The sequence below is a fragment of the Oncorhynchus keta genome, chromosome 29, assembly GCF_023373465.1.
Source record: "Oncorhynchus keta strain PuntledgeMale-10-30-2019 chromosome 29, Oket_V2, whole genome shotgun sequence".
Lineage (NCBI taxonomy): Eukaryota > Metazoa > Chordata > Actinopteri > Salmoniformes > Salmonidae > Oncorhynchus > Oncorhynchus keta.
Window position 1 is genome coordinate 51,566,520 of NC_068449.1, and position 14,744 is coordinate 51,581,263.

At 45.2% G+C, this 14,744-nt stretch overlaps 1 protein-coding gene across 1 annotated transcript in view; it reads right to left on the minus strand.

The window, feature by feature from the left end:
* The window catches only part of LOC118377924 (serine/threonine-protein kinase DCLK2-like), a 95,995-nt gene that overhangs the window by 44,376 nt on the left and 36,875 nt on the right, over positions 1–14,744 (minus strand). Inside the window, exons 3-6 of the mRNA XM_052485236.1 lie at positions 5,104–5,218; positions 2,066–2,173; positions 1,753–1,806; positions 108–202 (exon numbers count right to left, since the gene is read on the minus strand). Of these exons, the coding sequence (XP_052341196.1) occupies positions 108–202; positions 1,753–1,806; positions 2,066–2,173; positions 5,104–5,218 (372 nt within the window). The remainder of the gene's footprint in view (positions 1–107; positions 203–1,752; positions 1,807–2,065; positions 2,174–5,103; positions 5,219–14,744) is intronic.

The window sequence follows — 14,744 nt, forward strand, 5'->3', positions numbered from 1 at the left end:
TGTGTCTAAATATACAATCACTTCCTATACGGGAACATACAGTACAATATCATTATCTGGAGATTATAGGTGGTGTGTGTGTGAGACACGGTGTGTGTGTGACTCACCTTGAAGCTGTGTATACTGCGGGGGCTGGTGGGGGAGGAGCTATTGGATTTGGTGGACTTGGGGGTGGAGATCGTACTGCTAGGGACACCATTGACTGGGGGAAGGGGGGAGAGAGAGAGAGCACCATAGTAAGACAATGATAGGGCAAGGGCTGGCCCAACAGGACGTGCTCATGTGGGGAAGGGCAAACGAGAGAGGAAGTCCTTTTTCCTCTGTAGAGATGTGGCTGGTTAAAAGTGTATTACTGTTATTACATTGTGTATTCTATTTTTCTTCATTTCTTTGAATACTAAAGGAAATGCCTCTATCACAGGAAGTGATAAAAGATAGGGCAGGAAATCCATTTGTGACACAACAAAGTTAACTTTGAATGGGTTTACTTTCACTGAGTTGAAAAGTCTCTGTACTAAGAGTACTCCACCACAAATTCATGACCTTTCCTTAACACCGAGTGCTAGATTTTCTTCAGGTGTAGTGTGGCGTTTCGTGTCTAGAACTGTGTGACTGTCCAACTTCCTGTCCGGTCCCCTCTGGGGGGAAGCAGGTTGTGTTTGGCTCCAACAGACAAACATGAAGGGTCACACCAGGTGCCTCCGCGGGCTGCCTGGATAATCTGTCTGCAGCTTAGGCCACACGAAAGCTACGACCCTGAGGGTTCAATGGTACCTCAAGCAGCCTACCTCCAGGAACCTTCCTGTGTCACAACCAGTCCTCTCCTCAAACAACAGGGCCAGGCATGGCCTTTCTTTGGAGAAGTTGGCTGTATTGGTAATGGTAGTGTATTTCTGTGAAAGGCCTCATCTGCCACACACTATAGGTTCTTGGCAGGTACACCGCCACACGCTGTACCCATTCCCTGAGACAACCAATCTGGACCTGCGAACAACAGTCAGAACCACCAATACAGTACAGCACCTACTAGGGAATGTGATGCCGGACAACTGATGTGATTATTCAATTCTATTAGAAGGGCTCAGTGAAAGCAGCTGAAGACTAAAGCACTGAGGCTAATTTAGTACATGGGTTTGTATCAGCTGGTCCTGCACCAGTCTGAGCTCAGATTAGATGCATACTGTAGAAGCCAGAGAGAGTTTCTGGGCCAGGAAGAGAGGAGAGAGAAAAATAGAGAGCGAAAAAGAGAGAGAGCAAGAGCCAGAGAAAGAGAGAGGGAGAAAGAGAGAGCGATATCCAGAGATCTTTAAATAGTCTTGGGTCAGGGTGGCAGGCCAGGGAGGTCCACAGTGGAGCAGAGCTCCTTCAGAGTAATTGATGGCACTTCCCTACACAGCAGGAGTCTGGCTGACATTACAATATACTGTACTGAAAGAGACAAACTGGACCTCTCACAGGGCCCCGTCAGCCACAAGGTCAACCTTAGGCCACGGGTGCACTGACCAAGACTCCAAGCAGTCAGGAACTTCAAAAGGGTTTAACTGGTGAGCTCTCTGAGAAAGACTTGTGTAGTGATTATTGTTAACATATTGTGGTGATGATTAAGGCCAGGAGTCATTCCTGGTTAGGCTTCATGCTCAGGGGAAAACTCAAGGTCCTAGTAATGATAGCTAGGTAGATGAAAATGAGTGGTTTGTTGTGGTTGGGTAATGGGCCAATAGAGTGGGCAGTGCAGGATGTCAACAGGCTTACCTGGGGATTTAACAGGAGACTGGCTACTGTTGGAGTAATGGATTGGTCTTCTTACTGCAGAGAGAAAGAGAGAGAGAATTGCAAAAAACAATTTTACAGCTTGAGGTTTCAATGTCCAACTTAAAGCCTCATAATCAATGTTTAACTGAGCTTAAAGATAAATGTTTGGTAATTGGCCAAATGGCCTGTAGCCTGCCAAAGTCCTGAGACTCTTTTTGAGGTGATTACACTAGTTAGTGTCAGATGAAAATCAGTTACTCAGTCACCCAATAACTGTGTGTGTGTTTGTGTGTACGTGCATGCATGTGTATACCTATGCCCGGGGACTTGATACGGCGTGAGAGTCCAGGGCTCTTGCTCCCAGCAGCCCTTGTTGGAGTGGGCGAGCGAGCAGAGTATGAGGACTTGAGCACCCGGCATTCTGTGAAGACAACACACACAGGGTTAAAACCACGCACACACACACACACACACACACACACACACACACACACACACACACACACACACACACACACACACACACACACACACACACACACACACACACACACACACACACACACACACACACCTCATTTCCTATCTAGCACAATTCAATACAGTCCCCAGTGTTCCAGTCAAACTATTTTAAAATAGCTCCAGCTAGGAACTAGCTCTATAATATAATTGGCTCTCTTTGAGTAAGCATTAAGTAGGGAGTGTTCAAGAAGTTAAGAATGTTTAATTCACGCAGAGTTTTCCACAAAAAAAAAAGAAAACATTTTGCTTTTTCCAAACGAACACCACATGTACAGTCGTCTGTGGCTCTGTGCGCGCCAAAACTCCATGAAAAATGCACAAGCTGTGGTAATTACGCTATCGTGTTTGCTGCCTGCTGCGCTGCTACCAACGCCATTATGTTAGTAGCGTTTCACAAAGGTGCATACACCAGTTGACAAGGTTGACAGAGCTGCATGCTGGAGCAGTAGGTGTTGGGGTAACGAGGTTGGTGGTTCAACTGTTTTGGTGGTGTTGCACAGACACATAAAACAGTGGAGGCTGCTGAGGGGAGGACGGCTCATAACAATGGCTGGAACCGAGTGAATGGAATAGTATCAAACACATGGAAACCACGTGTTCAATGTATTTGATACCATTCCACTGATCCCGCTCCAGCCACTACCATGAGCCCCGTCCTCCCCAATTAAGGTGCCACCAACCGCCTGTAATAGAGTTGTTTTAGCAGCGTTGACAACAGACAGAGCGAGCTGCGTTCAGGAGCAGCATATTACTGGTTACTGGAATGAGACTAGTGGTTAAACTGTCTGGGTCATGTCAGATGCTGTTAATTGGGGGGTGTTATAGTGTTAGACGCTATTATGACACCATGAACACAGAGGAGGTACCAACCAGCTGTGGCCAATTGGAGACAAATGATTCCCTATAAAGTGGATGTGACCCAAGCCTGTTATTGGAGCAGACCCCAGGTGCGATTCAGTTCACTACGATGCTAGCTACTGTACCATGCTAGTTTGTTGACTTGTTTGGATTTGACACTGTTCTCCACAATTGAGTCTGACAACAACAACAGCCCCTTGGGACTCCTGTAAGACACCGTGCAAAGACTTAGCAGCTGAAAAGAGGTACCTAGAGCAAACACTTGTTTTTGAGAAGACCTAATTCTTCAAATGGAGCCTGGCAGGAGAAGTAGGACAAGGAAGCGCTAAAACAACTGAAGAACAGATTCAGATGAAGAAACTAAAAAAACACTCATCGTTAGAACAAACAGTGTTTACACCTGTGTGTGTGTGTGTGTGTGTGTGTGTGTGTGTGTGTGTGTGTGTGTGTGTGTGTGTGTGTGTGTGTGTGTGTGTGTGTGTGTGTGTGTGTGTGTGTGTGTGTGTGTGTGTGTGTGTGTGTGTGTGTGTTTTAAAGATGCACTATGCAGAAATGACTGCCATTTCCTTGTTGCTAACAATCTAATAGTTTGCCTAATTTCTGTTTATGTGAAAAAACAAGCAAGTATAGTGTAGAGAATCATTGTACCATCTGCTGTGAAATATATTTTCAGCTGGTGTACAAAACCAAAAGTAAAAAGACACAAAAAACAAAACTTTAAAATGGGCCATATAGAAAGAGCACATAGAACAGATCTACCGCTTCTTAGACTTGCTTTCAATGCGAGTGACAGATCTATACCTCACATTTCTTTGTGAATTTTGTCAGGTTGTCCAAAAAGTGACATATTGCAGCTTTAAATGCTATGTTACAGGAGCAACACTAAGAAAACAGGATGTAGCTAGAACCTTGGGAATAGTTTTGAGAAGTGTCTAAAATTAGCCTGTTTGGATATTATAGACAGTACATCCTGTCTCCACCTTATCTAGCACAGAGGATAGGGGACTGCAGAGGAGTTGTACTGACATCGGCCTGCTTAAGATAACAATGGGCTAGTTATGGACTAAAGAGGCCATATCCTGCTGCAGTAGGGGGTATCGCTGCGGACATATTTTAAGTGATTTTCAAGAACGTCTTCTTCTCAACACAGGGATGGTACATATTCATATAATGACAGTCACTGAGGAACCCTGGAATGGAATGAACTACTACAACTACACCCTACAAAATGTGACTGCAGCCACTTTCCCCTACAGAAGGCAGGAATCTGTGTGTTCAGACCGATAGTCTCACACATACTGTAATCAATAGTTTCCTTCTCTTGGAGGAGAGGAATGGATTCAGATATTGAGTGATGATCACACTATGTCAGAGTCATGATTAAGTCATGATTATGTTAGAGTCATCATTAAGTCATGATTATGTTAGAGTCATGATTAAGCATCACGAGTCACCGGAACCACTTTCAGAACAATTATGAGACTCATTCAACTGAGAAAATTAACGTTCACTATTGTGTGGTTGACAGATAATTATCATGTTACACCGTTCAGACACACTTCATCCTGACTTCTACTATGAAAAGGGGAAAGTGGTTTGGCATTGACATGTCTTTAGGGAAGTTACACTATACTATGAGAGACAGAAAGGAGGGGTGAGTCCAAAATGGCAACCTATTCCCAATAGAGTACACTCCTTTTCACCAGAGCCCTATGGAGGCTCTATAGGGAATAGTGTGCAATTTATAGGACCTTTATTTAACCAGGAAGTCCCATTGAGGTCAGAAGACCTCTTTGCCGAGAGAGACCTGGCATGTCCCACGCACCCTATGAAGGAAAGAGGGAGGAAAGGGTTGGGACAGAGAGGCCATAGAAATATAGACACTAGAACAGGAATCTACACCTATTTCTATGAGAGAGACCAAGGTTTCACAACATATAGGTGATGTTAGATTTAGTGAGTCAGGCCTACCAGACGCCTTACCACTGTGATCCAACAGGAAGTCATCCTGGGCGTAGCGGTACTTCTCTGGGCCGCACGCGATGAACACGTCGTCCTCGCCGAAGAAGTCCTGGAGGCAGGTAATCTGGGGAGAGGGAGAGAGGGAGGGGGGAGGGAGTGAGAGAGAGAGAGTGAGGGAGAGATGTGCAGAGGAAGGTAAGCTAGAAGAGGAATCATGTGTAGGTCCTTGAGTTTAGAGGAAAAACTCTGGGCACTAGTTATAGAAATATTATGGGCCCTTGCAAGACATCTTCTAAAAGGTCTGTCTAATGGGGTGTACCCATACCACGCATCTCTGTGGAGAATGAACTTGTTTCCTTTGTGGAAACAGTAGCTCATCCACCATTTAATATGCAGACAGAAGCCGAATGGGAATCAAATCGTTTCACACCCCATTGTACTCACTATTGCATAATCTGTGTGTGAACATCCCACTCTCCGGGGCATAGTCTTTCAGATGATTCTACTAAACATCACCATTAGATTAGAGCTGGATCCCACTCTCTGGGACATAGTCTTTCAGATGATTCTACTAAACATCACCATTAGATTAGAGCTGGATCCCACTCTCTGGGACATAGTCTTTCAGATGATTCTACTAAACATCACCATTAGATTAGAGCTGGATCCCACTCTCCGGGACATAGTCTTTCAGATGATTCTACTAAACATCATCATTAGATTAGAGCTGGATCCCACTCTCCGGGACAGTCTTTCAGATGATTCTACTAAACATCACCATTAGATTAGAGCTGGATCCCACTCTCTGGGACATAGTCATTCAGATGATTCTACTAAACATCACCATTAGATTAGAGCTGGATCCCACTCTCTGGGACATAGTCTTTCAGATGATTCTACTAAACATCACCATTATTTATTTCACCTTTATTTAACCAGGTAGGCAAGTTGAGAACAAGTTCTCATTTACAATTGCGACCTGGCCAAGATAAAGCAAAGCAGTTCGACAGATACAACGACACAGAGTTACACATGGAGTAAAACAAACATACAGTCAATAATACAGTATAAGTCTATATACAATGTGAGCAAATTAGGTGAGAAGGGAGGTAAAGGCAAAAAAGGCCATGGTGGCAAAGTAAATACAATATAGCAAGTAAAACACTGGAATGGTAGTTTTGCAATGGAAGAATGTGCAAAGTAGAAATAAAAATAATGGGGTGCAAAGGAGCAAAATAAATCAATTAATTAAATACAGTTGGGAAAGAGGTAGTTGTTTGGGCTAAATTATAGGTGGGCTATGTACAGGTGCAGTAATCTGTAAGATGCTCTGACAGTTGGTGCTTAAAGCTAGTGAGGGAGATAAGTGTTTCCAGTTTCAGAGATTTTTGTAGTTCGTTCCAGTCATTTGCAGCAGAGAACTGGAAGGAGAGGCGGCCAAAGAAAGAATTGGTTTTGGGGGTGACTAGAGATATACCTGCTGGAGCGTGTGCTACAGGTGGGAGATGCTATGGTGACCAGCGAGCTGAGATAAGGGGGGACTTTACCTAGCAGGGTCTTGTAGATGACATAGAGCCAGTGGGTTTGGCGACGAGTATGAAGCGAGGGCCAGCCAACGAGAGCGTACAGGTCGCAATGGTGGGTAGTATATGGGGCTTTGGTGACAAAACGGATTGCACTGTGATAGACTGCATCCAATTTGTTGAGTAGGGTATTGGAGGCTATTTTGTAAATGACGTCGCCAAAGTCGAGGATTGGTAGGATGGTCAGTTTTACAAGGGTATGTTTGGCAGCATGAGTGAAGGATGCTTTGTTGCAAAATAGTAAGACAATTCTAGATTTAACTTTGGATTGGAGATGTTTGATATGGGTCTGGAAGGAGAGTTTACAGTCTAACCAGACACCTAAGTATTTGTAGTTGTCCACGTATTCTAAGTCAGAGCCGTCCAGAGTAGTGATGTTGGACAGGCGGGTAGGTGCAGGTAGCGATCGGTTGAAGAGCATGCATTTAGTTTTACTTGTATTTAAGAGCAATTGGAGGCCACGGAAGGAGAGTTGTATGGCATTGAAGCTTGCCTGGAGGGTTGTTAACACAGTGTCCAAAGAAGGGCCGGAAGTATACAGAATGGTGTCGTCTGCGTAGAGGTGGATCAGGGACTCACCAGCAGCAAGAGCGACCTCATTGATGTATACAGAGAAGAGAGTCGGTCCAAGAATTGAACCCTGTGGCACCCCCATAGAGACTGCCAGAGGTCCGGACAGCAGACCCTCTGATTTGACACACTGAACTCTATCAGAGAAGTAGTTGGTGAACCAGGCGAGGCAATCATTTGAGAAACCAAGGCTGTCGAGTCTGCCGATGAGGATGTGGTGGTTGACAGAGTCGAAAGCCTTGGCCAGATCAATGAATACGGCTGCACAGTAATGTTTCTTATCGATGGCGGTTAAGATATCGTTTAGATAGAGCTGGATCCCACTCTCTGGGACATAGTCTTTCAGATGATTCTACTAAATATCACTATTAGATTAGAGCTGGATCCCACTCTCTGGGACATAGTCTTTCAGATGATCCTACTAAACATCACCATTAGATTAGAGCTGGATCCCACTCTCTGGGACATAGTCTTTCAGATGATTCTACTAAACATCACCATTAGATTAGAGCTGGATCCCACTCTCCGGGACATAGTCTTTCAGATGATTCTACTAAACATCACCATTAGATTAGAGCTGGATCCCACTCTCAGGGACATAGTCTTTCAGATGATTCTACTAAACATCACCATTAGATTAGAGCTGGATCCCACTCTCTGGGACATAGTCTTTCAGATGATTCTACTAAACATCACCATTAGATTAGAGCTGGATCCCACTCTCTGGGACATAGTCTTTCAGATGATTCTACTAAACATCACCATTAGATTAGAGCTGGATCCCACTCTCTGGGACATAGTCTTTCAGATGATTCTACTAAACATCACCATTAGATTAGAGCTGGATCCCACTCTCCGGGACATAGTCTTTCAGATGATTCTACTAAACATCACCATTAGATTAGAGCTGGATCCCACTCTCTGGGACATAGTCTTTCAGATGATTCTACTAAACATCACCATTAGATTAGAGCTGGATCCCACTCTGGTAGAACTGGAGGAGAAGGAGGGGCCATTATTATAATACATGTCATGTTGTTGAAGGATGTCTGTGCCATTTCATTATTTTCTGCGCATCACTGTGTGTGTATGTGTGTGTGTGTGTGGCTACATGCTGACAGCTCGCTCGAACAGCCCAATTAAAATCTGTCTGTGATGTGATAGCTCTTTCATGGTTGCTAAGCTCAGTGCCACAATGGACGAGGCACCACTTTACCGCTTATAGTAAAGAGCTGAGGGTCAAAACATCACAACAATAAAGTACTGCAGAGTCTAAATACACTGTCATGTGAGGAAATCACTGCAGCAAGCATCTGTTGTGTAGGCCCTTTCTTTATCTCTCTCTCTTTCACCTCCCATCTCCATTTTGTCTTCTCTCCACCTCCAGGTTAGTGTTTTTTGTCATGAATCTTGCCCTGGAGGCAGCTCTGCAGATTGGTCACTAGCTGGCACATGATTCTAAACCTAACCTTACATTCATTTTGACTTGCAGCTGGCCCATCTAGCGGACATCTCTCAGTTCTGCCTCCAGGGCAAGATTCATGACAATAAAAGTGAACCTGCCTTCCACCTCTCCTTTCTCTCATGTAATATCTATAGCTACCATGATTTAATCACACAAAGCAGAGGGAGTTGCGCCTACATTACTTATCCACACACACACATACACAAGCTCCTCTGCATTACTGTGGTAGTGCATTCAGCCCAGGCAGGCAGGGAGAATCAGTGGGTGGACAGGCAGAAAGGGGATTCCTTTATCATCATCATCATCATCATCATCTCACCCCCACACATCCCACTCATACCATGGGAGAGGGCAGAGAGGGTTGACTGGTTGGAGCCAGTTAGGTAGGCAGATGGGACAGCCACAGAAGCTTGGGGGTTGAGGCAGTGGAAGAGAGATGGAGAGCAGTCTGCTGGAGGACCTTCTCTCTCAGGACTGCAGATTTATACATTTCCCAACTCAAAACAGCAACAGCCATCAGAACACATTGACCAAAATCCTCTTCCAATACAGATTCAAAATCTCCTCCATCCCCACACATCATTTTTAGGGCTCAGTCAGAAACTCTGTCATGCTGACATGAATGGATGACTTGACTTGGCAGTGTGTTGTGAGGCAAAATCAAAACCAATAGCCATTGGAGGCTGAGAGAGACAGAGAGAGACAGGAGACAGACTGGACACAGACAGGACACAGAGATAAAGAGAGACAGACGAGACAGACAGGACACAGACAGGACACAGACAGGACACAGAGATAAAGAGAGACAAACAGAGACAGACAGAGACAGAGAGAGATAAAAAGAGACAGAGAGACAGAGAGAGATAAAAAGAGACAGAGAGAGACAGAGAGAGACAGAGAGAGACAGAGAGCGGTGAGGTGAGAGGAGGCGTGTGTGTTTGGCAGGCAGTGGCTCTTGGGTGGCATAGCTGAAATGGCTGCCATTCCTCAGCCGGGATCACTCATACTGAGCAGCTGATAACCCGGACAACTAGCCATATGTTGGCATAGTCATAGCGACGGCTTTAAGACCGGGAGCAGTAGACATTTCTGGAACACTCCAGCTGCATTTGATGACCTTTCCCATTGGATGAATGCCTTCACAACACATATGTAACCTACAGGTTACTGATCCTATGAGATGTGATACTGTACATGCACCATGGATTAAGTCCAGTATCATGAGTACATTGTTAATGAAAAGGACAAACCATATGAGCTAATGTCGCTAAGCTGCTCAATGGTACTGCCAAGTATTAGTATTTTACTAGGATTCCCATTAGCTGCTGCTAACACAGCAAATACTCTCCCTGGGATCCACACCAAACACACTACAGACTCATGTAAAACATTCTACTGATATGCAGACTCACAGTGACACATCAAATATTCTCAGAATCTAATGCCATAAGCATAAGCTGACATAACAGTGAAGTTCAGAACACTGCAGATCCAGGGTTAGAAAAGCCAGTAGTTTTCCATCCATCCCGGGCTGAGCTGTTTACAGTCCAGACACAGTCTGCATTATGAGGAGACGGTGTGTGACAGCCAGCAGCCTCAAGACTGCTGAGGTGGCCTTGTCACTGTGTCCCCTGCCTGGGTACAGGCCAGTGGTGATGACACCAGTAGACAGGACAGGAGACGTTGGTGACAGTGCGGGGGGGGGATCTCTGGGATCTGGAAATGCAATACGACACTATTACGGGTATAGTACACAACACAAGCCCAACACTTTTCACTTTCACACAGATGTTTGACAATTTGACTACAGAAGAGGCACTAGTTAGTCTCTTCTGAATTGACCTTTCAGTTGTCAGAGAGGAGAGTTAGACAGGGTCATTTCGTATCGCCCCTGGAAACGGTTGCCAGTTGATTGCCACCTGGGAAACCACTGTGTGGGGTGATGTGGGGTGATGTGATTGTCCAGGAGGCTTCAGGTCTGGCTATCATTGTGGCAGAGGGAGCGGTTTATCCATTAATGCCACCACCCCCAGCCTCCCGGAGGCTGAATAGGATGACTGTAGATCACTGTGGGTCATTTAAGATGGCCTGTGGTTCCCAGGAGGCCAAGGACAGACAGAGATAAGGGGGATACACTCACAGGGTTTTGGAAAGAGAGGTGAGAAAGAAGGGATAAGAGAGGTCTTTAAACAAGGTTGTGTACACAATGTCTGCTCCTACAACTTGCCAGAAGAAGCACAGTCCCAATTTTGCCGATCAGATACTCTAGAGAGCTTCCTCTCTAAGTGCATACTGAGGCCACGGTACCGTCTGGGGGAATAGTAGAGAACAGATTAATAAGGCAGGATAAGGATGTCAGACCTCATAGTCCATGTGGCTGTTTGTGTTACCTTGACTACCGCTGCCAGGATCAACAACAGCCAATGGCACACAGACTCTGTCAGGTTGAATTAGTCCTATCGGGTAGATTCATTGTTTGGGGGTCTTATGGCTGTGTGTCTTTGGTGAGTGTGTGGTCACCTTATGTGTGTGTCTGTGTTTCTTTGGGGTGACATCTGTAACCTCAGTTTGCCTGCCCATCTCACACACTTGTTCTAATTTGGACCTTTCCTTGTTCTCTGTCTATCCCTCTCTGCCTCTGGTCTCCCCATCTCTCCTATTCTGCCCTGGCCGACCCAGCAACAGAGAGAAATATGGGTTGAAGACTTGGGGGGGCAAAACACACCCCCTAAAACAGCTGCTGTTGTATGAGAAAGTCTGAGCTAAAATATCTGATTTGATATTTAATTAACGACTGTTTACTAGTGGTTCAATTATGAGGTTGGCATTTAGATCGACAATGGGATGTTCCTATGAGGATATTGACGTGAAAAATCCATCATTGTCAGGCTCATGCTCTGGGCTATAAAATAACAATTTAAACAGATTAAAACATTCAGGATGATGTTATTACTTTCTAGAAGACAGCATGTTTAGAAAACTATCAACAAAAAAGACATTGCTCATCCTAATTTCTTCATTCCATTCTTTTAGATGTGTGTATTGTTAGACACTACTGTACTGTTGGAGCTTGAGAAACAAGTATTTCGCTACACTCGCAATAGCATCTGCTAGATATGTGTATGCATCTAATAAAATTTGATTTGACATTGATGTGAGCTAAAATATCCCTTTCACCCAATGGAGAATTGGGCTAAATTATCCCCGAAAGGGATGTGGACTCTGACTGAACTGACAGATGTGAAGGCCATTGAGCTAACAACCACTGTGGGACAGAAAGAAGCCTGCCCAGCTCTCATACAGGACAAACAGAACATCACAAGACCTTTTGTGTCTTGAAACGGAGCTGGAATGTCATCACTCTTTCACAGAGAAAAAGATACTCATCAACTGAAAATCAAGACAGCGGTTCTCATAAAAGGTGAGAGTAGACTAGGATACAGCTCCTGATCGTTGCTTACTTCCCTTTCCATAATGAAGGTGGTAGCGGGTCGATTAGTGGGTGTATTCTGAGGCGCTGCAGTGGGAGTGAGGATGAAAATAGAGACCCCCATTATCATCATCATCATCATCACAGGCCTGACAGCCCAATCGCTGTAATCAAGGGGTGGGAGGGTGACAGTAATAAGAGCGTAAGAGGGGGTGGGACCTCCCAGAATAGAGGAGAGAGGGAGTGAAAAAGAGGGATGGTTTGGGGGAGAGAGCTGGTTTATGCAGGAGAGAAGAGCAAGGAGGGAGGGAAAGAGGGGGATAGTTTAGAAGGAGTGAGAGAGGGGGAAACTCTGTGCCTGCTGCCTTCAGCAAGGTCATAGTAGCGTACTGCAATGCACAGTACCATGGAACAGGAGTCAGGACAGAGTGCATTGTGGGATATTGGGGTTGTCCTCACACAGGTTATCAACTATTCAGAGCCGTAGGCTACACACCATAAGCACGAACATGCAAATGAATCCTCCTCATTCCAAATGTATGATAATTGCATTCCTCTTTTTAAGACTGATGAGCTAGTTAGTTACTCCACCGTGCAGGATACGTAAACTGTTGCTGAATCTGTGAGTGGAGTGTAGACTACTGGTTAATTCTTTTAGATTAGAGTGGTAACTCTCCTCCCTCATGTTAGACAACCAGCCTTTGATGAGACGGATGGAGAGGAAAAACACAGAGCTAGGGGGAGAAATTAAGCTCATCATTAGCCAGCTGCACTGAATTAAGACTAGCGATTAGCGGCTAAACACTGTAGGCTTTTTACCAGCGCAAATTCCAGTTGGCCTCAAATCCATACGGAGGTGGCTTTTGAATAGCCTAAACCACCAAACAACTGCAAAAAGGAGCTGGCTTTAGTATTCATCAGGCCTTCCTCAGTGAGACCAGACAACGGCAGCAGAAAGCACAAACCTTACATTCAAATTTCAGTTGAGGGAATATTAATTCTGAGAACCTTTAACAGAGCAGTACCAAATGAGTGTGTCACTGTGGATTCTCTGCTACCAGACCTTTTAGATGGAAACCACAGCAATATAACATGATACATATTTAATGAGTGGCATTTTATATTACGACACCTCAAGAAAAATGGCTATTCCTCAGTCAAGGCGAATAGCTCCGAGAACAGTGACAACAAAATCTAAATGTCAGAGAGCTTCTCGCTCCATAAAAACACTAGTATTGCTGCCTGCTGGTGAAATCCCTGTAGCTAATGACTAGCCTAACTCCCCTGTAGACAACTGAACTCTGGCACACCAGACTACAGAGAACTCCGCCCAGCAGGCCTCTCTCTTACACACTCAGACAGCCAGCTGTGTTTCCCCTCTGAGATCTGAGTCACATCCCAGCGCAGTGACATGATCCTATACCACAATACAGTACACCCCTTTGATCCTATACCCTAATATAGTACACCCCCTTTGATTCTATACCGTAATACAGTACACACCCTCTGATCCTATACCATAATACAGTACACCCCCTTTGATCCTACACCGTAATACAGTACACCCCCTTTGATCCTATACCGTAATACAGTACACCCCCTCTGATCCTATACCGTAATACAGTACACCCCCTCTGATCCTATACCGTAATACAGTACACCCCCTCTGATCCTATACCGTAATACAGTACACCCCCTCTGATCCTATACCCTAATACAGTACACCCCCTCTGATCCTATACCCTAATACAGTACACCCCCTCTGATCCTATACCGTAATACAGTACACCCCCTCTGATCCTACACCGTAATACAGTACACCCCCTCTGATCCTATACCGTAATACAGTACACCCCCTCTGATCCTATACCGTAATACAGTACACCCCCTCTGATCCTATACCCTAATACAGTACACCCCCTCTGATCCTATACCCTAATACAGTACACCCCCTCTGATCCTATACCCTAATACAGTACACCCCCTCTGATCCTATACCCTAATACAGTACACCCCCTCTGATCCTATACCCGTAATACAGTGCACGCCCTCTGATCCTTTACCCTAATACAGTACACCCCCTCTGATCCTACACCATAATACAGTACACCCCCTTTGATTCTATACCGTAATACAGTACACCCCCTCTGATCCTATACCCGTAATACAGTGCACGCCCTCTGATCCTTTACCCTAATACAGTACACCCCTTTGATCCTACACCGTAATACAGTACACCCTCTCTGATCCTATACCCTAATACAGTACACCCCCTCTGATCCTATACCCGTAATACAGTGCACGCCCTCTGATCCTTTACCCTAATACAGTACACCCCCTCTGATCCTACACTGTAATACAGTACACCCCCTCTGATCTTACACCGTAATACAGTACCAGCCCTCTGATCCTATATCGTAATACAGTACACTCGGAGGACCTGAGCCCTAGGACCATGCCTCAGGACTACCTGGCATGATGACTCCTTGCTGTCCCCAGTCCACCTGGCCGTGCTGCTGCTCCAGTTTCAACTGTTCTGCCTGCGGCTAAAGAATTCTGACCTGTACACCGGACGTGCTACCTGTACCAGACCTATTATTTG